Source organism: Ascaphus truei, chromosome 1 (genome assembly GCF_040206685.1).
Source record: "Ascaphus truei isolate aAscTru1 chromosome 1, aAscTru1.hap1, whole genome shotgun sequence".
Lineage (NCBI taxonomy): Eukaryota > Metazoa > Chordata > Amphibia > Anura > Ascaphidae > Ascaphus > Ascaphus truei.
Window position 1 is genome coordinate 31,538,521 of NC_134483.1, and position 23,311 is coordinate 31,561,831.

The window sequence follows — 23,311 nt, forward strand, 5'->3', positions numbered from 1 at the left end:
TCCCTCACTATCCTGGAGGTGGCTGTGGGAGGACCCGGCCGGCGCTGTTCGGGCCTCTTGTTGACGCCTGACCCAGGGTCTCCCCAGCTGCCTCTCTCCTGTACTGTCTCACATGCCGGTGCGCGCCGGAAATGCGTGTTGCAACTTCCGGTGCGAGCCGACGTCACAGAGCCCGAAGTGGGACAGTACAGGATAGAGGCAGGCAAGCAGCTGGGGAACCAGCGGCAACAAGAGGCCCAGCCAGCGCGACCCCCCCCCCCCCCCCACAGCCACCGCCTGGACAATGAGGGAGAGAGGTCCAATGTATGCATACATATACGTGTGTGTGTGTGTGTGTGTGTGTGTGTGTATATAATGTGTGTATTTGGGGGAGTCGTGTAACTGTATATATTGTGCATTTGTAAATGACACTGTTTTGTAAAGAAAAACAATGAAAAAAAACCTAAATAAAGGGACTTAATATTGAGATGCATTTTATTCCCCCACATAGTTTGTCATTTGTTAATGCTTGTACAGTATATACCTATTAGAGTGTGTACAGTATATGTATGTGTGTGTGTGGTGGTGTAATATTAATGCATGTGTTGCGGCTCTCGGAATATTTTGGAGCGAAACATTTTTTATAAAATGGCTCTGCTTCCTTGAGAGTTTACACACACACACACATACACACACACACACACACACACACACACACACACACACACACACACACACACACACACACACACACAGAGACACAGACACACACATCTGTTCTAGCAAAAATACGGTGCTTAGATTATAGAAAAGGGATTACAAGAACATACAATTACAGTAAATGCAGAACAGTTTCTTAAACTAACAGCATAAAACAGAAATCCCTGTACAGTACTTTACCATATGTCATAGGTATCCCCCCATAGAGGTCACTGGTGTAGAAATATGAAAATTCAAATACTTGATCCCAAACACACCTGTGTTGTATTCTGATTTTCATATTACCTTGCTAAGACTTATGTGCTATTTTTTCCCCATTGAAACAACATAAGCCCACCCCTGTCGTAAATCAGCTGCTAGGTTGATGGTTTTACGACCAAGGGGAAAAAAACTCCTTAAAGGAAAAAAAATGTTTAATTTCTTGCCTCAATATATAACCGCACTCATAACTTCCTTTCTCTAATACTTGGACACGTGAGTCATATCAATAGATTCAGGCCAGTATGATGGATGTATCAAGACTAATTAATTATGACCGATGTGCTCCTAAATTTGAGTGACAAATGGATATCTGTCCTTGGCACCCCTTACCCATGTAGTGTGTGGGCTTATTGCATGCGTCTCCTTGCCACGATTACAGATATCTGAATGTTATACTCTATATAGAGTAGAGGTTATCACCGAATATCCTCATTTTTTGTAAATTGACTCTCTTGTGGAATACTTTCTTAGCCACGCCCCCTGAACTTTGCAGAACCCTCCAGAGAATGCCTATGAAAGTAACTTTAAGAGGGTCTTGTTAATAAAGAGGTCAAGAGAGACATATTTCAAAAAATCTCATCTCTGGCAAAAGAAAAGCCCTTATCTCGTGTTTCCATCAGCCCCATACAACACATCTTGTACTTTTAGTGGGCCATCAGTGATAACCCACCAAATAAGGACCTTTTGAAGCTCTGGACAGATCCAGGAAGAGTCTTGACCTACATTAAACCTAATGTATTGTATTGTTTTTTTAAAACAAACTGTAACCACTTTAACCCCTGAAGCACCAGATTGATTAAAATACATCATGTCCACCATTTTCCTTACATTCCTTTCTAAAGTACTGTAGTATCTCTGGAAAGAAAATACGTTAAGTTATGGAGTTTTTGCACTTTGTAATTGTGCTTTACTCCAAGTTATAATAATTCAGCATTATTGGCCGAGAAAAGGAAATGTATTTACCAATGACCAATTATACTATGTTGTTTTACATATTATATATATATAATATATATATATATATATATATATATATCTATCGTCTGAAAATAGCTATTTATTAAAGCTCAGTATTACGATATCTATGAAGGACTTGTTTGATTTTGTCGTTCAGTCAATACAATTGACCACAACTTTACATATAATGTTTTTTATTAAGGATAAATGCAACTTGAGCTACCCATGACCATGTAAAACATTGTCTTCTTCTTATGTAGGGCTATTTCCATGTACTATGAGCTCTCAGAGAATGACTTGTCCTTCATCAAACAGTGCAAGGATGGCTCAGGTTTCCTTATTAACTTGATCGACTCCCCAGGACACGTAGATTTCTCCTCTGAAGTTACCGCTGCTCTCCGTGTAACAGACGGTGCTCTTGTAGTTGTTGATTGTGTATCAGGTGAGTGCATCCTCTGAATGAAAATACAATGTGTCTGCAAAAACGATGGGAAATCCGTGCTAAAAAGGATCTTTGCAGGTCTTTATCACCCTATGAATAATGTAACTGAAATGTCTGATATATGAAATAAAACATTTGAGAAATTAGGCACCAAACCGTTCTTTGTCTGCCCTATATTTTTCCCCCCCCATTGCCACTCTGCTTTGCATTATTTCTGTACGGTTCTATATAGTAATATATACATTTATATATGCGTACGTTCAGCAATTAAACCAGTGACTGAAGATTCAGCACTTCAAATGAGCTAAAAATGTTTAAATGCATTTGCGATCTTTATTATTACCAACGAACGAGAGTTTCTGGATGACAGATTATAACAGCGTCTCTTGCAGCACTTAGCTTTTTCAAGCCATGGGGCAATAAGGGACGTACAGAGATTAATTTAATCATTGCCCATGGAGACTGTGATGGCAGATGCAATAGATTTGTTCAAAAAAAGGTTGGACATCTTTTTTAGAAAGGAAAGGTATACAAGGATATACAAAATAAGTAAACATGGGAAGGATGTTGATCCAGGGAGTAATTTGATTGCCAATTCTTGGAGTCAGGAAGGAATTTATTTTTCTCCTTATGAGATATTATTGGATGATATGTCACAGGGGTTTTTTTTTTTTTGCTTTCCTCTGGATAAATATACTGTAAGTATGGATATAGGATAAAGTATCTGTCATCTAAATTTAGCATATGTTGAACTTGATGGACGCATGTGTTTTTTCAACCTCATCTCCTAAATGGGGACTGGGAAAGAGAAAGGGGCAAATTCCTGACACATAGCCCCCCCCCCTTACCTTTAATGCATATATGTCCCCTATTACCTTTTGCGCCCCTCACCTTCATTAAAAAAAAATATAAAACCCTCCCCTTGTTTTTTTTCTATTTGTTTCACCATTATAAATCTCCTTTTTTGTGTATTTTTGGCTGCATATTACTGTTTCTCTCAGCATACCAGTTTTCTTATCAAGCTCCTACCAGATTGGGAGATAAGTATTGCTGCTCTCATTTTTCCCTGTATATATTATTAGTGGATCAGTACTGCCACGCTCATTTTTTTTGTATTTGTAAACTTGTTTTCTTTTGTTATTTAAAAAAAAAAATTGAAATAGAAAAACTACTGTTCTATATAATCAACACTGTGTATGTGATAATATTTTGAGTACATTTCATATTTTCTTAAACATCTTTGAGTGATTTTATTCTTTTCCTGATTTCCATTGAGTCCGGGATACCATTGTGTACATACTGTTTATTTATTTTTAAACCCCTGGTTGCCAGTAAATTGGACTTTCAAATGTTTGTACAGTAGTTCCCATTTTTAAAAAACGATGGCAAATACAAATCCCACTTGTGGTACATTTGCATGTTTCACACAGCTCTGCAACCCTGTCCTTCCCCATTATCTCTTAGCAACCAATTTTACAAACCTAGCCATGTCACCAATAGAATGCTGTCAAACCCTGATGATGTTCTGGCTTTCTATTGGTCCCCGGAGGGTGCTCTGACCCTGCGGCCATTTTGTGCCCACCGGGTACAAGGCCCTTCACTGCTCGGGATCCCAGGCATCGCCAGTTCAGTTTAAAGACACAATTCTAGCCAGTGATTTTTATTTTGTTTTTTTTCAAATATTTATTTGCAGGAGGTCTCCTGAGCTGAACCCCATTCATTTCCGCTCCGGGGACCCCCTGCTTCCAGAGATTCTTACCTCCGAATGGGGTGCAGGCATCTCCCTGCTTTTTAAGGCTCCCACGTCACATAGGTGAATAGGAAGCCGCACCGATGACGTCACAGCTTCCTATTGGGCGCAGGAGCTTTGAAAAGCGGCCATTAAGTGAACCCTGCTAGTCGAGCAGAGCGGCTACTGGCACCTACTACCGGCACCTACTACGGTAGTAAGTATCTCTGGAAGCAGGGGGTCTCGGAGCTGAAATTAATGGAGTTCCGCTAGAGAGACCCCCTGCTTTAAGCCTCTCTTAAAAAAAATCGCTGGCTTGGATTGCCTCTTTTAAAGAGAGAAAATAAAAAAACCTTTTAAAAATGCTACTTTATGACATGACCTGAGGAAATAACAGCGGAGTTGAGCTTTCACTGGGATATGAAATCTTAGATTGAGTTCTTTTGCAAGCACATGTCAAGTGTTATAATCATTCTAACACGAGCAGTATAAAAATAGTTTGTAATAACACTTTAGTGTGTCCTATAAGGAAGCTATAGCTAAATCTTCCTCGTGTGTGAATAGCTTGATATATCGGCCCAATTTATCAAACACCACCAGATAATCTTGCCAGCATTTCACCAAGTTAAATGCTACTTCCAAAAATAAACCTGTATATTTTTATACTTCTGAACAACTGCTGACTTTTTATTTCAGTTTTTTTTTACATTGTTCATTCTATTCATCTTTGTTAAACCCTATAATATTGTACTGTACAAGTTTTTCTTCCCCCCAGCTCTTTCAATGCATTTTGTTTTGTCTTTCTAGTATCCCACATCTACAGTAAAACCCTAATTTCAAATGCAACTTACTGTAAATAAGGGATGATACTGTAAGTGATATAATGAAGAAAGGTTCACCGTTTATCTTCTTTGTATACTTGGTTGTAAGGTGTGTGCGTCCAAACGGAGACCGTTTTACGTCAAGCCATTGCTGAACGGATCAAACCCGTCCTTATGATGAACAAGATGGACCGTGCCCTGCTGGAGCTGCAGCTAGAACCAGAAGCGCTGTACCTGACCTTCCAGCGCATCGTGGAGAATGTCAACGTCATCATTTCCACCTACGGAGAGGGAGAGGCAGGGCCCATGGGCAATATCATGGTGAGAGAAGATGCGGGAGGGGAAATACTTTGGGGCTATCTATGGTAAGGTTCAAGTTGTAACTAAAAGCAGAGAGCCACGAATCATCTACTCGCGTCAGCAGGGATTTGCCGTCCCTGCACATTTCAATGTACAGCACTGTTGGTGCTAGCTAAGAAAAAAAAATCTCATTAATAAATGCAAAATAATGGCCCTTGCTGTTGCTTCTTATAATTAGCTGATGTGTTATCTAACGTCATAATTCTAAGTGATAAGGAATGAGAAATAAAAGTAAAAGATGGCTGTCATGCTACGTTGGGTAAAAGCAGCAAACCCCCGGCTCCAGAAGCCTATATCAGTTTAACACATACAATGTAGTATCTTGTTCCCAGAGTATGTCCTGCTCTGTATTATTCTCATTTTGTATATTTGTTAGAAATCACTGTTAATCTCTAGCGTCTGCCGTTACCGTGGTAACCTCAGACCGCACTGGGCTCTGGAGAGACATCCATGTTGACCTTCGAACACTTAATATTTCAGCTGCTCATATTTCTTGAATGAAATAGCGGATTGTAAAAAATAAAAAAGCTCCCCTGAAAGAGCAGGACAAGATCGTTTCAGGTATTTATAGAACAAAACCACAATATGATCAGAAAAAAAACGTGTTTAGCACAGACTGCTGCATCAACTATTTGGGTTCCCCATGACGTAGCCACCACGGGATCTGGCTCTCAAGGGACCCGATGATGTAGAGGACTCTATTTCCGGTCATGTCTCGGAGGGGCTGTGAGACACTGGTGTCGCGACCCCTCAGACACTCAGAAGGGTTAAGCAGTCACCCTGATTCCGATGTTTTTTTTCTCTCTTACATTGTAGATTGACCCTGTGATTGGTACTGTCGGGTTTGGTTCTGGTCTGCACGGTTGGGCTTTTACCCTGAAACAATTTGCAGAGATGTATGTTGCCAAATTTGCTGGCAAAGGTGAAAAGGTGCAACTCTCTTCAGATGAACGTGCCAAGAAAGTAGAAGAGATGATGAAGAAATTGTGGGGAGACAAGTACGTAATGTGTTTCTATACAGTGATTAAAGCGTTACTTTGCTGCAAACTGTGATAGCAGGAATGGTAAGGCTTTTTAATGCGGACATTCGATGGGAAAACTGGAGGTAGAAGTGTGTGTGCACGAAAGTGGCTATTTTATCCAAATGTACATAATATACACTTTTCATTGTGTCACTTAGTGAAAACCAAAAACGAGTTATCAAATAGCGCTTAAATCTAATGAAGTGATAGTCCTTTAAATAAGGATATAGCCAGTATTACTTAGCATAAAGTGACATCCAAGTGATATGCAAAATAGCTTTCTAATGCTTAATAGTGCATAGTAAACGTAATAGTGATTTAGTGAAAAAATAAATACATTTCGATACAAACAACTTTGTAGGATGCTGCTCAACCCTTGTAGGATGCTGCTCAATGAGGATTGCTTTCCCAATCCACGTAATTCTTAGATGTCCAAACAGTTCGGGGAGTGCAAAAACATGTAACAGAAGAACACACAAACCAATTGTGCAATATGTCTTGACACGTGATTCTAAGGACATTTTCAGTTGTCCAATAAAATGTGTACTCACAGATTTCTCTGTATTGTGGTGTATATTAAAGGTTTCTTTGTACTACGATTTTGTGGGGTTGTCACGTCTAGGAACAGCATATAGCGGAATCCTCATGGCAGGTAATAAGAAAAGCGGACATAGTATTGACTGCTAAAAAACTTTTATCTGCAGTAGAAATGATAAATTTACACTCACACGGTGTCCGAATTGTATGCGCAATTAGATCGAATGATCAACGCCAACATTAGAAGTTGCAGAGCGGTCTCTCTGCTCGATACACTGAGGCACTCGCTGGTATCCTGGTCTACAGCCGTCCTCGGGTCTTCCATCCGGGGATCCAGCCCGGAAGTGTGGGAGGCAGATGACGCGAGTGCCTCAGTGTATCGAGCAGAGAGACCGCTCTGCAACTTCTACTGTTGGCGTTGATCATTCGATCTAATTGCGCATACAATTCGGACACCGTGTGAGTGTAAATTTATCATTTCTACTGCAGATAAAAGTTTTTTAGCAGTCAATACTATGTCCGCTTTTCTTATTACCTGCCACGAGGATTCCGCTATATGCTGTTCCTAGACGTGACAACCCCACAAAATCGTAGTACAAAGAAACCTTTAATATACACCACAATACAGAGAAATCTGTGAGTACACATTTTATTGCACAACTGAAAATGTCCTTAGAATCACGTGTCAAGACATATTGCACAATTGGTTTGTGTGCTCTTCTGTTACATGTTTTTGCGCTCCCCAAACTGCATGGGCATCATTGTGTCACGCAGCCAGCTGTAAACCCAGGTTTCCTGATTTAGTCATTTGTAGGATTAACGTATAATATGAAATCAAAGGCCAGAAAGAAAATGTTTGATTTCGGAACGGTACAGTGCTATTATGTGGGTAAGTAGGAATTTTCACCATAGTGTCAGGATTCACCATACACTGAAGGCCCCCCCCCCAGGCAGCCGCGGCTTTTACCGTCTCCGGAGCCGCTGCGCTTTGCTTCTCATTTTGAGGCCCCCATGGACAGTAAATCTGGCTACATCCGTAGTTCCCCTTTACATCTCACCTACCTTTACACCTGCCTACTAAAGTTCATTATCATAAAGCATCTGAAGATAAAAGCAGGCTATTGTGTAGGGCTATTAAACACATTGCTTACCCTGAGGAAGGTTGCAGTGTGCAGGGAAATGTAAGCATTTTTACCACCATACCATAAAACATATATTGGAGTGTGCAATCTCCTTTGTTTTGTTTGAAACGCCTCCCACATATTGCAGGTACCAGCGTGCCCCATATAAATGTCTTCATAACCAGGTATAGGCGTTTCTGTTTAGCAGAAATGTGCTCAGAAAAAAGTGCCCTTTGAAGCACAACATTATTTTAATAAAGCATAACATTTATTTACAACTATTACAATCTAATATATAGATTCCACTTTCTAGGAGAAATAAAGTTTAACAGCAACACTAAAGATGGGGCTGAGATGAGATAATACAAAATGGTTATTATTACTGATAAATTAGCATTAAATATATTTCAAATCTTGGCAATGAATAATTCAGTGCAGGGATGGTTTTTATAAGTATCTAATCAAAGAGCTAATTGGTGGAGGATAGGTTCACACCCAGTCAAAGTATAGCTATCGATATAGTATCTAGAACCTGCTTATTATAATCCTTATAACCGTTATGGGTGAAGTCAACCTAGTAATACTGTAGCCATTGGATGAATCCTTTGATCAATCTTATTAGCCTAGATGATTAGTTCAGCTACAATTGTAGTGACATTTAGCCTATCTAAAAGATATTACAGGCAGCAAAAATAGAAAATGTAGCAAATGGTAGTCATCCTGGGCTGAGAATTGATTTGTATTGTCCCCCACTGCACTGAATTAACTCGTTCTCAATCCCACTCGCTCTCTAAGCCCTGACTCTAAGACGTCAGTGTCATGACATTCTAACATGCCCACACCATATGATAAAAGATATATTGGAGTGTGCAATCTTCTTTGTTTTGTTTGAAACGCCTTTCAAATATTCCTGTTACCAGCTAGCCCCATATAAATCTCGAAATACAGGTATAGGCGTTTCTGTTTAATGTTTCTTCTCTCTTTAGAGGTGTGTTGCATACGTCAATATTTAAGACTGTGTGTTCCTTGCACACTTCTCATATGCATAGATATGTCTGCTATAACATAATTAACCACTCATGTAGAAGGAGTTCAAAGCTGTATTAGTCCTGGGGACGTGTAGAAATGTTGTGTAATACTTTTTAGGAGACCAACAGGAGAGTTCTTCACAGATGACATTTTATCTTACAGACTTTACAAAACCTCACAGGCCCCTTCTTAACACCTTCACTGCCCTAATGACGTTCAGTGTACGTCAAGAAATATGCCACCCTAGGGGCCCTTCTAGTGTACTGAACGTCATTGCCCCTTGCTTATTTTCTATGGCCTGCACACAATGGAGCTCTGATCATGTACCACACTGAAGGGGAGGGGGGCGTCACTTCCCCGTCAAAGGGGGCATCATGTGATTGCTCCGAAAAGCGGTCACGTGATCAGGTAGTGCCAAAACCGTGGCACAACCCACAGGCACTGAAGGGGTATCATTTCATCTGTGTAGTACTCAACAAGAATAGCAACATCTATGTTTTAGGTACTTTGACCCAGCCGCAGGCAAATTCAGCAAATCTGCCACCAGCGCCGATGGAAAGAAGCTCCCCCGAACATTTAGCCAACTTGTTCTGGATCCCATCTTTAAGGTAAGGAAGTGCCTGTTTCTTGCTGTAACTTCTGCTGCACGGCACACAACAGCTTGAAAGAAAGGAAAAAGGATGTACGATTTATAAATGGCAGACCAGTGGTTGTTCACATACAGCACGTATTTTACAGGACCATCTTATGCACTAAAATTACCAAACACCTGAATGCTCCAGACCAGCAAACTGCTAAAACTTCGGCTTTTATAGAGGTGGTCACACTTGCTGATGATCAATTAATCAAGGGCATTTGATTAGCAGCACCTGTCTGCTACTTAGCATCTTAATTCTTATGGAAGCAGTAAGGGTGTACTTAGTTTTTCACACATGGCTTCTCCATTTTGGCTCTATTTTTTTTTAAATAAATCATGACAGTGTAGTACAATATGTCATGTGTTGTTGTTCATCTGAGTTTGTATTTACCTAATTTTAAGACCTAAGGAACAGATGATTGTTATTGTGTCCTGATATGTAAAACCATAGAATGCAAAGAAGGTGTACTTTCTTTATATATATATATATATATATATATATATATATATATATATACATATATACATATATACATATATACATATATACATATATACATACATACACACATACACACATACACACACACACACTTTTTGATAATCTAAAAAAAAGTTTTAATATGTATAATAAAACAATTAGAATGTAATAATTATTTGCAAAAATAATAATATAGGTTGTAAATGTTTTTGAAATGTGAATAAATGTGTGTATATTATTTCACATATCCCATCCTCACATCAAGAGTTTCCGTGTGTGTGTGTGTGTGTGTGTGTGTGTGTGTGTGTGTATACACACAGTAAAGAAAAATAACTAATGAACTCCCTTTACAAAAGAAAAGCAGAAAAATATAGCAATCTTAGCTGCAGGGAATTGGGTGCAGTATGAACTATCCGTGTCCACCAAAACCGGCTATATGCATTACAATATATGTGTGATTAATGGTGTCAATCACCAATATGTACCCAATGTATAACTAATGGGGTGGTCATTCGTTTACTTGGGTTCTACGTGTGACTGTCCCTTAAACATGTCCATGGTGCAAAGTGCAATGAGAACTCACTTGTCTTGTACCTTTTTCTTCCCTGTACTGCCATTGTGCTTTTGTTTCTTACCCTCTTTCCTTGCCTTTCTCTCCCCCACATACACTGTTCTTTCTCAAGATCCCTACTGATATAGCATCTATTTTACTAAGATGCTGTATTACTTGATGACACTATCCTCTTCATTTTAGGAGTGTTTAATAGTCCATTTTTTTTTTTTCTAACAATAAAATTGTACAACACATTGAATGTTATTTTCTTTTCTTTAAGGCTTCTTAACATCTTAGCATTTCATCGGGGGGAAAAAACACCACACTCCTTCATCAATGTGTCTTTAATTTATAGGTATTTGATGCCATTATGAACTTTAAGAAGGAAGAAACTGCCAAACTGGTTGAAAAACTGGATATCAAGCTTGATGCAGAGGACAGGGAGAAGGAGGGGAAACAACTTCTTAAGGTACAGTAAAACGTAACCAGAAGCCACGGGAATGGGACAGAATGCAAAACGTGGCATCGAGTGAATAAGATCAGGCACCACAGAAGTGTACTTTGTATTTGCTAAGGTTCACCAAACGTCTGGAATCCAGATTGTCTAAAAGCTAGAAAACCAAGAACAGGCCATTTGAGCGTCCCATACAGATGTAGGAGGCGTTATTACCCCTCTCAACGTGAAAGAACGGACAAAATAACACACATTCCCGCCTTATCCTTGTTTTCAATAGTGCTGCTGTTCCATAACGCTCCAGCAGTAATGTCTGCTATATGTGTACATGTGCACTTTTAACACGTGTCTACATTTGATGCGTTGGGAGAACGATGTTACTGAAATATTGAATGAAAAAGGTTGGCTAATATGAATACTTTGTCTTTCTCCCAAAGAAGATGCAGTTTCATACGTGATATGGATGGTTTGCTGAACAGTCATTGTTATTCTAGATAATCTAAGGGGGGAACTGGGTCTTCTAATTCCATGGAAGGCATTTAGAAAATGTCATAACATTTTTTTTGTTTGTTTTATTTTTTATTTTAAGCAGCAATACCCTATTACCATAATTCTATGAATTCCGTTTTTATGTGAAAACATTTGTATAAATCTTCTTAAAGCAGCATTCCCCCTAAAATAAAGTTATTTTTTTGGTTTTATGCCTTATTTAACCCTTCAACTACCGAATCGGTCATGGTGCATGAGTGCTGCGGCCCCTCCGGCGCAGGTCAGTCATGTGACCGTGGCAGCCATTTTTGAGGAAACAGAAGAGTGAGGGATCCTTCTCCGTTTCCTCACCAGTTCATGCGAATGCAGGACGCGATCTAAGCTCAAAATCGCCCTCCCTGGGCATGACGTAGTCACTGTCATGTTCCTCTGGCGTGCCTATCCCCATGACGTAGTGACGGCGTCATAGGACACCCAGAGGGTTAACTGCAACACTGAACAGTAGGGGCCCCCGATTGCCAAGATCTTTATTATTTACTTGTGCCAGTACTCGCGGTGAAGAACAAACATGGCTGTGAAGTCACCAAGACCTCGTTGTGCAATGTCATGGCCCCACTCCAAAGCAAGACTCGTCTGTTTATTGTCCACAAAATAGTTTAAGGTCACCTAGAAAACCTGTGTGTTTTTTTTTATATATAAGTTCTGCTTCTTTAATGACCTTTTATTTGTCTCATTTTCTCTTTGGAAAAAGTCAGGCACTTTGGATAATTGAGCTTTACCTGCCATTTGATGCATAGTGAATATGAGAACTCCGCTCGTTTGTTTCAACCACTGATAATAGTTACAGCTGCTTTCTTTCCATCTTTTTTATTTGAACATTTAATTTCTTCCATGTTTGTTTCTCTTCCCTCATCTAGGAAGGCAGCAGTAATAAGTCTGTTAGTGGCAGACAGGAAGCCATTTTATTGCAGGTTTTCTTACAGTTGTGATCACGGTACTTGGTTTGCCATCCCAGTTGTTTAAAGCCGTACAAGCCACGACGTAAGCAGACGCCCACTCCCACAGCTTGGTATTCAGGATCCCAAATCTCCAAGGTGTGACCTTATTCAATAAGTGGGGTGCAGTGGCAGGAGGGTCGTGTTCTCAGAACAGTTACACACAGCATGCATTAAATGTTGCTACGGCTGGAGAAAGTGTTGCAGCACTTACTTTTGTGGAGATTCTTGCACCAAGTGTTCATTCTTCCTTTGTGCAAGAAAGCTCCAACCTGGAATATAACGTTTCAGAGCTACCCAACCAAATGATACAGTGCAAAAACTTCCTGTGTTTCAGCACCTAGCAGAACAAATGATTTCCGCTTGCTGTGTAAAGATGCTGTACTGTAGGACCAAATTGAACTGATGTCAGTGATATGTTGTTTGGTTAACACTAGATGACTGCTGCCTTGTTTAACACCATAAACTGAAGTACAGATTGACCTTGCTAACTCCTTCCTTATTTCTCCCGTGCCCAGTGCCCTGTCGTTAAGTTAGTTATTTGCTATACAAGGGGTGTGAATACATTTGATTACCTGACCTTTAAGGGACAGCAAACACAATGGAAACGCACCATCAGATCAAGGTTTCAGATTGCAACCCCTCTCAAAAAAGTGTGTGTGTGTGTGTGTGTGTGTGTGTATATATGTATGTATATATATATATATATATATATATATATATATATATATATATATATATATATATATATATATATATATCACACACACACACTTAATATAAAAGTAATCAATCACATAGTTTTAATATTATACATCTGAATGTCATTAGATCAATTTGGTCCTATGTTGTACTGTACCTGTCACCCATTCACTGCCAGAGAGAACCTGAAATGCATAAAGAGTATAAACGGATTAATCCTAGACTGTTACAACCAGGTTATCATGGGAATAAAGCCATATGTTAACAATCACTACAATGCGCCGTGCCAAAAAAGAACTCAGAAAAGCATTATCGTTTTGTAAAGTTGGTTTATAACTTTACTAATCACCAAAGCAAATTATTTTTTCCCCTTTTTTTTCCCTTCAATTGAAAAGAGAATATAAAATAAGTTAAAATATTTCTAAATTCAACCATATCTGAAAACGCTGTGAATAACTTTGAGAATACGGCCCTTAGAAACACTTTCCTCTTTGGATACATCTTTACTTTTTGATCAGGTTTGTCAGAATTTGTGGCTGTCAAACTTTGATATTCACAGATCTCAACTGGTTCCAAGCAATCACTCTGGTGTTACATGATTGTAGTACAGTCATGCACTATACAGGTGTGATATTAGAGGGGATTGTTCTTAATGGGCAGAATATTAAGAGCACGCTAAAAAGAAACTTCATTGTGACCACTGCCTAGGCCAACCCTTCGATTTTTACATTTATTCTTTTTATTTATATTATAGGGAATATAAGAGCATGTTGTAAACTACAGGCGAATTTCTTTTTGTATCTTCTCCGTTTCTATCTTTTTTTTGGCACTATAGCAGCCCAGCTGACTCCGGCCCTGCATATATTTCCATATGTAATTGTATTTATGTTGCACAGGCTGTAATGCGCCGTTGGCTTCCAGCGGGAGAGGCCTTGCTTCAAATGATCACTATCCACCTGCCTTCTCCTGTGACTGCACAGAGGTACCGCTGTGAACTGCTGTATGAAGGGCCCCCTGACGATGAGGTTGCTATGGGTATGCTCACCACTATCGTTGTCATTGATAAAGAGGATTGTCTCAAGGCTGGTTACGTAAAATCACTTTAACGTCTTCATTCTTATGAGCTATGACAGGGTTTACACAAATTCTGCAGCTGTTGTAGTTTTAGGTAGTCTCATGTATAATCGTAAATCAGAATCAGAATGGTCCTACAGCCCTTAAATGCTTATCTTGCCATAACACAGAGGTCATTATTCCAGTGTGTGTGTGTGTGTGTGTGTGTGTGTGTGTGTGTGTGTGTGTGTGTGTGTGTGTGTCTAGATTAGTCTCACCTACCTTGGAGCCTCCCCAAAAAAAGAGTTGTCAATATTTGTTTGCACCATTTGGAGTATTTTGTACAATATGTACTAGTTAATGGGTTGACTGTCCTGCCTTAAGTTTCTGACCCGTATGTTCTTAAAGCGGCAATCCAAGCAGCCGTTTTTCTTCTCTTCGGTTTTATTTTTTTCACATTAGATTGAAGAAGGGGGTCTCCGGACCTGAACCTCATTAATTTCAGCTCCCTGGACGCCCTGCTTCCCAAGATATTTACCTCCGTAGAGGGTGCCGGTAGCCGGTCCAACTTGCTAGAAGGGTTCATGTAATGGCAGATTTTCATAGCTCCCGCGTCCTGCGGACCAATAGGAATGTGTGACGTCATCCGGTGCGTTTTCCTATTGGCCCACGTGACGCGGGAGCTTTAAACTTTGCCGAGGTACCGGCAGTGCTTTGGAGGTGTGTCGGGAAGCAGTGGGCTCTCGGAGCTGAAATTAATGGGGTTCAGCTCTGGAAAGCCCCTGCTTTAATCTGATGTAAAAATCAATTTAAAAAAGGCTGCTTGGATTGTTCTTTTAAATAAACAAATATATATCCTTGGCATAGATGGCAACATTCTGTTCTCCAGGATTTGGCTGTGGCAGACCCTCATACACCTAACATGTTTTAGAAAAAAGTGTAACACTAACCCCTCTTAGTTGATTGGCTGGAATTGAAAACTTGGCAAGGTGCCAAATATTCCGGCCCATTACTGATTGAATAATGCCCGTGATGTTGACCAATCAGAGAGCAGGGATTTCAATGATGCCCAGACTTTCTAACAATTTAGCCTATAATTAAGTAATAATCCCCGAAGAACAGGGCAGCCAATAATGCCTTGGCTGGAAGAGTTGAAGGCCCGAGGCGAAGCTGAGGGACTTTAACCTTGTTCTTCTGGGATTATTACTATTATAGGCTAAATGTAGGCTTATTTTATTTTTTTTAATAATTTTTCATTAAAAAAATAGACACGTTTTTGTAGTCATATTGATTTTTATCAGCATGATCATCTACATTCTTTTGCTTTTACTGCAGGTGTTTATTAAAATGCAATTGTACATACACACAGCCCCACTCTGTATACACACACACACACACACACACACACACACTGCAGTTCCCCCCTCTATATACATACACACACTCTGCAACCCCCCTCTATATAAACACACACACTCTGCAGCCCCCCCTTTATATACACACACACTCTGCAGCCCCCCTCTATACACACACACTCTTCAGCCCCCCTACGCCCTCTGCATCCCCCCTCCCCTACACCTACAAAATACACTGCAGCCCCCCTCCACCATCTACTCACAAAACACACAGAAGACACACAACACACACTGCAGCCCCCCACCTCTACACCCACAAACACACACTGCAGCCCCCCTGTAAACCCACAAAACTGCAGACACACACTAACAAAACAATCTGCAGCCCTCCTCCACCCTCTACACCCACTGAAGACACACACTGCAGGACCCTTCTACACTAACAAAACACACTGCTGCCCCTCTCTACACCCACAAAACACACAGACCGGCAGCCCTTCCCCTACACACACACACACACACACACACACACACACACACACACACACACACTGGAGCCCCCTGATAAACCCACACTTTAGACACACACACACACCAACAAAACACTCTGCAGCCCTCCTCCCCCCTCTACACCCACAAAACACACTTCACACACACACACACACACACACACCAACAAAACAGACTCTCCTGCCCCCCTTTACACACAGCAGACACACACACCTTTCTTGTCAGTCTCCTGTGCGGAGCTCTCTGCAGGCAGTATGGGGGAGGAGTCAGTGCCTTGCTGATGCCTACTGTCCAATCACCTTCCGTCTGAGAGCTGCTCTCCCTCTGTGTGAATGAGAACTGAAAGCTGATTGGCTGAAAAACTTGACAGGGTGCCAACAATTCCGTGCCATTACTGAGTAGATAATGCCCGGAATTTTAATAATACAGGATAATGCAGGGATTTCAATAATGCTCGGAATTTACCAGCTTTAGCCTATAATATTCAATAGCCTTTTGTGTTTTCAAACATTCTGGCACTCAAAAGTTATGGTGACTCCAATCACATGGCATAAAAAATAGCAATAAAGTCAGTGTTTCTCAGCCAGGGTGCAATGTCACCTAAGGTTTCTCTGAATCATTTATTGTAGTTGTGTAGTACTGTTGAATAAATTAGCCAATTTCAATTCAATTGCAGATTTCATTATGATATCAATTTAACGTAGACTACTGTTTTGGGACCTCCAGCACTAGTCTGCCATTTTTGGGTTGTGAAGACTTTGGTACACTAACATTAAAATATTACAAAATACTCAGTGGGACCAACACAGTGGCTATAAATAAAATCTTTGCTACAAAGTTATGGAGTCGATGACCTACCTTAATTACGTTTTAACAATCTTTTCTTGTATAGGTGTGAAAAACTGTGACCCTAAAGCACCTCTGATAATGTACATCTCTAAGATGGTACCCACAACAGACAAGGGGCGTTTCTATGCTTTCGGGCGTGTCTTCTCTGGCATTGTATCTACAGGACAGAAAGTGCGTATTATGGGCCCAAACTACACCCCTGGAAAGAAGGAAGACCTGTACCTGAAACCTATTCAAAGGTAAGTTAAATCTTCCCTCTGTTCAAATCTGCAGCATTGTGTTAGCTTAAAATAAAGCCAGCGACAAAATACCTATGCTCATACAAATTGTAATAAAATAGGAACTTATATAGTTGCAAGGGTCACATTAAATATAACAACGCTTAATAGGGTTATTGGATATACTAAATTGTGTAAATGAGCAGAATGATAGTACTGTCTTATTATCGTGTGTGTCAGCAAGAAGGTACGCTGGCAGTTTCATGGCATTGCCTCCAGGCAGAGGGGGTTTAGGCTAATGCAGTAAAAGAATTCAGATCCGCTTGGGATAGACACAAGAATATCCGAAGTAGGAATTAAAAAAATGAAATGGTCTAATTGGGTCCGACTAAGACGTAAGTGGTTTTTATGTATGTCTTTATTTATATAGCGGCATTTATGTAGGTAGCGCTTCACAGCCGTAACACACGTTACATAATAATATAACACATAATGGGAATAAGCGCTTCAGACATAAAAGTAACATTAGGAAAAGGAGTCCCTGCCCCGAAGAGCTTCCAATCGACGTGGTAAGTAGGTAGGTGTTCTGGTAAGTGTATCTGCAAGGGGCCAAGGTTGACGTATGAGGTGTATAGTATCAGCCATGTGGGATGATTTAAGACTAGAGTAAGTGGGACAAGTGTTTCTGATGTGGAATGACCAATACCAAGTGTCAATGTGCCATCAATTTCTAAGTTCATCCTCACATTTCATGCCTTTTATTTTAACAGAACCATACTGATGATGGGTCGTTATGTTGAGCCCATTGAAGATGTTCCTTGTGGCAACATAGTTGGCCTTGTTGGCGTTGACCAGTTCTTAGTGAAGACTGGCACCATTACCACTTTTGAACATGCCCACAACATGAGAGTTATGAAGTTCAGCGTCAGTCCAGTTGTGCGCATAGCTGTGGAAGCAAAGAACCCCGCTGACCTCCCTAAACTGGTGGAGGGCTTGAAGCGCCTGGCTAAGTCTGATCCTATGGTTCAGGTAGGCCATAGCTGTAAGAGCGAATAAGATTGCTGCAGGTCTCCGTAGATCAGCAATGCCCCCACATATATCTGGCATTGATAGGGTTTGGGGAATGCTGTTTCTTTATTATGTATAATGATTATTACCTTTTTGAGATAAAGAAATGTCACACGTTATTCCTGAAATTGAGTAATGTGAGACAATGTACAATGTAAGCCAAATAACCTTCCCAGAATCTCCTGAGTATGGCACGTTTTGTTATTTTCTTTGCATGCTAGTTAAATGTTGCTAACCTATCGCTTTATTATAAGTAAGGTCTCAGACTGAACACAAAAATCATGTGTTTGAAATGAAAATGTGACATGTTCAGAGCATCTATAATGAGGATCTGAACTAATCAGGTGTGCACGAGGCAGCAGCTGGTTTGAAATAAGGTTTCTAATTGGAGCATCCTGTGAATAATGTCACAGCCCTAACTTGTAATGCTGGCATGTGTGGATCATTAAGAGATTGGGGCTTGTTTGCTAACTTCTCTGTTGGAGGGCACTTATTTTGTCATGCAAGAAAAAAATCCATACAATTGCAATACAAACTGCTTTTATAAGATATATGTTGAAGCAAGTGTATATGAAGGTAGCAAGAAACCGGCTTTACTAACTGAGAGAGAATTCTATTTTTGAAACCCCCTTTTTTTTATTATTATTATTCGTATAGTGTATTATTGAAGAATCAGGAGAACACATCATTGCCGGCGCTGGGGAGCTGCACCTTGAGATCTGCCTAAAAGATCTTGAAGAAGATCATGCCTGTATTCCCATCAAGGTATAAAGCTTCACACAAATCCCTTATTACCAAATCTGTTTTAGAAATTCCAGTGGGATTAGTGCTCTGCATCTTTAGCTTATTCTTTGTCCCTTTTTATTTGAGTTTGTTTTGAAGACGCTGAAGTCACAGCACAAAGTACCCATGGCGCCCCTGTGCTCCATAGAGTCTTAGGCCGCGGACATGGTCAGCGCATAGGCGCTGACGCTCGGCAGTGAGCCCCTGCAGCCGCAATGAGAGCGGCTTTGGCAGGGACTCGCGCACGCTTCCGCAGGCGTGCGGAAGTGTGCTGACTTTCACCCGACAGTCGGATTTTAGTTTGAGCGCTGAGTTCGCTCACGTGACTCCAAAGCAGCCAATGAAAAAGAGGTGAGTGGAGCAGGGGGAGAGATGTGGACGGGGAGAGACTGCTTGGCAGCGGGGTGAGTTGTTGCTCGCGGGGTGAGTTTTTAGAGGAGGGTCCCAAGGGGACGGGGGAGAGACTGGCTGCCAGCGGGGTGGGTGAGTTGATGCTCCCCCGCCTCCCACCTCGCAAGCGCGCTCACTGCCTCGCCGGCCAGGTCAGGCAAAAGCTCCTGCTTGCGCTGGCCAGGCACAGCGTGAGCGCGCCTCAGCCCTAGAGGCAGAAGTATGGACACGGCCTTAGATTAAGGGTTCCTCGAGTATGTCAAACACTAAGGCCCAGAGCCACAAAAGGGTGCTAAGCTTTAGCACGTCTCGGCTCCCATTCATATAAATGGGAGTAAAGGTGTGCTAAAGCCTAGCATCCATTTGTGGATCTGGGCCTAAGGGCGAAACACTTTTTGTTCTTAAAATACATAAAAATGATAGAAATTGGCGTTCAGGTTGTGTATATGTATGTTGAGTAGAATAAGACGATGGAGCACTTAATACCAATTCAATGGACTGGAAATAAATCTTTGTATTACATCCATAACTTGTTATGATGTTGTAGTATATAATTACATTGTTATTTCATCATCTGTTTTGCTGCCTTTCGATCTTCTATTGTAATAACTATGCTGTGAGATAAAAGTATTGGTGGTGTAATGGGCTAGTGTTCAGTTAGGGAAACAGTTTGGGTGTTCATGTTAAAATTTTGCTTATAATTATGTTTAACAGGGAAATTCCCCAAATGGGAAAGTTTTTAGAGAATTCACTAACCTAAAAAAATCACAACAATGCCATAAAAAAAATACTACAGCTAATTCCTGTAGATCTCGGATGCAGATGTAATGGTTTCTCCACGAAAACATATATACTTTTGGAAATATGTTACATAATTTCCCAATATAATACATGTTCAAATTGCAACAATGTGTTTCAACCCTATAGAAATCAGACCCTGTTGTTTCATACCGCGAGACAGTAAGTGAGGAGTCCATCCATCTCTGCTTGTCTAAATCCCCAAACAAGCACAATCGGCTGTACATGAAAGCCAGACCCTTTCCAGATGGGCTGGCAGAAGACATTGACAAGGGAGACGTGAGTTCCCGGCAAGACTTGAAGCTACGTGCCCGCTACCTGACAGAGAAGTATGAGTGGGACGTCACAGAGGCCCGTAAAATTTGGTGCTTTGGCCCTGATGGAACAGGACCCAACATGTTGGTTGATGTCACCAAAGGTGTCCAGTATCTCAATGAGATAAAGGACAGTGTTGTTGCAGGATTCCAGTGGGCCAGCAAAGAGGCAAGTATTACACCATGTCAAATTAGCCTACAATGCAAAGCAAACCAATAGTTATCGTCCACCTCAGCAGTTAAGCTTGTTATATTTAAAGTAGTGCTTATTATTATCGTTTACTTGTGAACTGCCAACATATTCCACTGCGAGGTACAATGGGCTACAGTTATGTATATTACAAAAACATAAACAGTTACACGACACACAGGTGAGGACAAACAGATACAAAGAGGTAATGAGGTCCCGGCTCGTGAGCGATTACACTCGAGGGAATGAGGGACAATATTGAAACAAGAAGGTAAGGTGGCTGCTTATTGTAGGATAAAGTGTGGCTCAGGTTAGAATATGGCCCAGTCTGACAGCTGAAGCCATTAAGGTTTGGGGGGAAGGGGAGTGGGGTATGTTACATAGGGTGGAGATTGGTCCAGCCACACAGCTGGTCCCAAAGGGGTTGGAGAGGAGTAAGATGTTAGAGGTATGGCAAGTAACCTACTTTAAAATGTTTCACATTGTACATCATTTAAATAACACACTTGTACCACAATTTATGGGGCTTATGTAAGATGTTTAAAAAAAAAAAAAAAACTGGTTATGTTCTCCATGAGATTTTATTCTGTGATTTTTGTGCCCTTACCCCCTTCTCCCCAACTTCTCTGTTTATTTGGAGATTTTACCACTTTTAACCATATTATTAAGAATGGAGGCTCAATAAGCATTATTGTGGATTAAATTAGACCCGGTGCCCCCACTGCAGTCCAACAAATGTGTGCCAAGTTTAGTGCTGTTAATGTATTAAAGCTTTGGGAGAAGGAGACACTGACTCTGGCATTGAATTTCCTGGTGTCGGCTCCTTGTGACCTTGGGCAAGTCACTTTATCTCCCTGTGCCTCAGGCACCAAAAACATAGATTGTAAACTCCACGGGGCAGGGACCTGTGCCTGCAAAATGTCTCTGTAAAGCGCTGCGTAAAACTAGCAGCGCTGTACAAGAACATATTATTATTATTATTATTTGCACAATTTTGTGTATGGTGCAGACGCATATAATAAATGGAGAGAAAAAATACATACAGAAAACCGCCACGCCTTCTCCCAAATATGAAAACGCTTGTAGCAGCATGTCTAAATGCAGGGCTAAACATAATAGAATACAACGGGTAGTATAAATCCTAGTCTTTCAAAGATCAAACAGTCTGAATGTATGCTGTTTGAAGCATAGAGTTAAAGTGACTAACTAAATAAAGCACATTCCAACTAACGCAACGTTTTGAAACTTTTTTTGCCCACAAGGAAGTCCCAACGATGTCCTGTCATTGCTGCAACACCTCTTCTGTGTATCAGTACTTAAGTGTATCGTTACAAATGGAAATTAACCTTTAGAGTGCCAGGGGTTCCAATAGATCTCTGGCACTTCCTGGTCACGTGATCGCCCCAGGAGCAATCACATGACTCAACCAGGCCCCAGATGCTGGAAATGGCAGTAGAGAGGGCTCCCCTTCTATTTCAGTCGGGCTGGCTGCTTCGCCTTGTGTGATCAGCCCAATCGCCCTCTAGAACAGATGACCTGGTTAGTCATTAGGGGACTGTAAAAGTCAAATGCCTATTGTATACTACGTTATTTTTACATTTACAGTGTAATCATGTAAATCTTTTTTTTGGGGGTAGTATTTGAAAAGTAATGCAAACCTCTTTTAAGAACAGTACACTAATCTTACATCATAATGTGTTTCTCCACTTGGATCCCTTTAGATTAGCCAGATGCGTCTTAGTTGAGACTCACTACACTAATGTGTTTCACCCCAATCCTTAAGATACGACATGGTCTTATATTTTTGGCCCTGATGAAAGTCCATGCTGGACCGAAACGTCGGTATTATGTGATTTAGTAAAGATACATTTTTTTTCTCGTCTTTACAATTACTGGTGTTTTGGGGCGTCCACCTTCTAGTTCAAGGCACTGTTTTTTCATGGCGTTGAATTTGTTTTATTTGTTGCTGTACTTTGTGTACTCAGTTATATTACGATTTTTTCTTGGATCTATACATACATAAAAAAACTCCTAATATCATGTCATGTTTTATATCTAAGAAATTACTTGGCCATTTTGTCTCCTAAATCATTACAGCCAGGATGATTGCTTGTTATAGAATTTAAGGAAAAGGTAATAATGCTTTGATTTTCTCACATTTAAAAAACCACTGAGACAGACTTGTGAACCTTTAAACTTGCTGAATCATCTTAAGATTAGAGAAAATATCAGCCACAGTTCACTAAAGTACTGAGCCTGACATATCCAGAGATTTACCTCTGTTGCTAACACTGGGACTGCAGGTTCCTCTAGCAGTGAAGTACAGTAGTTGGATACTTAATTGCTTTGACCATTATTTTGCTAAATACTACTATGCTGCATACATTTAATGCACAGTATAACATGAACACCTTTAATTGAAGAATTAGTGGTTGGTCTGCAGTGATTTTTGTTCATTAACTTGTATATTTATCATGTCTTTGGTTTGTAACTT

General features: G+C 40.5%; 1 protein-coding gene across 1 annotated transcript in view; it reads left to right on the forward strand.

Annotated features, from left to right (window-relative positions):
* LOC142487051 (elongation factor 2-like) overlaps positions 1-23,311 on the forward strand; it is a 37,421-nt gene that overhangs the window by 7,510 nt on the left and 6,600 nt on the right. Inside the window, exons 3-12 of the mRNA XM_075585737.1 lie at positions 2,178-2,359; positions 5,019-5,230; positions 6,086-6,267; positions 9,481-9,586; positions 11,005-11,118; positions 14,186-14,324; positions 17,100-17,295; positions 18,045-18,303; positions 19,000-19,107; positions 20,443-20,796. Of these exons, the coding sequence (XP_075441852.1) occupies positions 2,178-2,359; positions 5,019-5,230; positions 6,086-6,267; positions 9,481-9,586; positions 11,005-11,118; positions 14,186-14,324; positions 17,100-17,295; positions 18,045-18,303; positions 19,000-19,107; positions 20,443-20,796 (1,852 nt within the window). The remainder of the gene's footprint in view (positions 1-2,177; positions 2,360-5,018; positions 5,231-6,085; positions 6,268-9,480; positions 9,587-11,004; positions 11,119-14,185; positions 14,325-17,099; positions 17,296-18,044; positions 18,304-18,999; positions 19,108-20,442; positions 20,797-23,311) is intronic.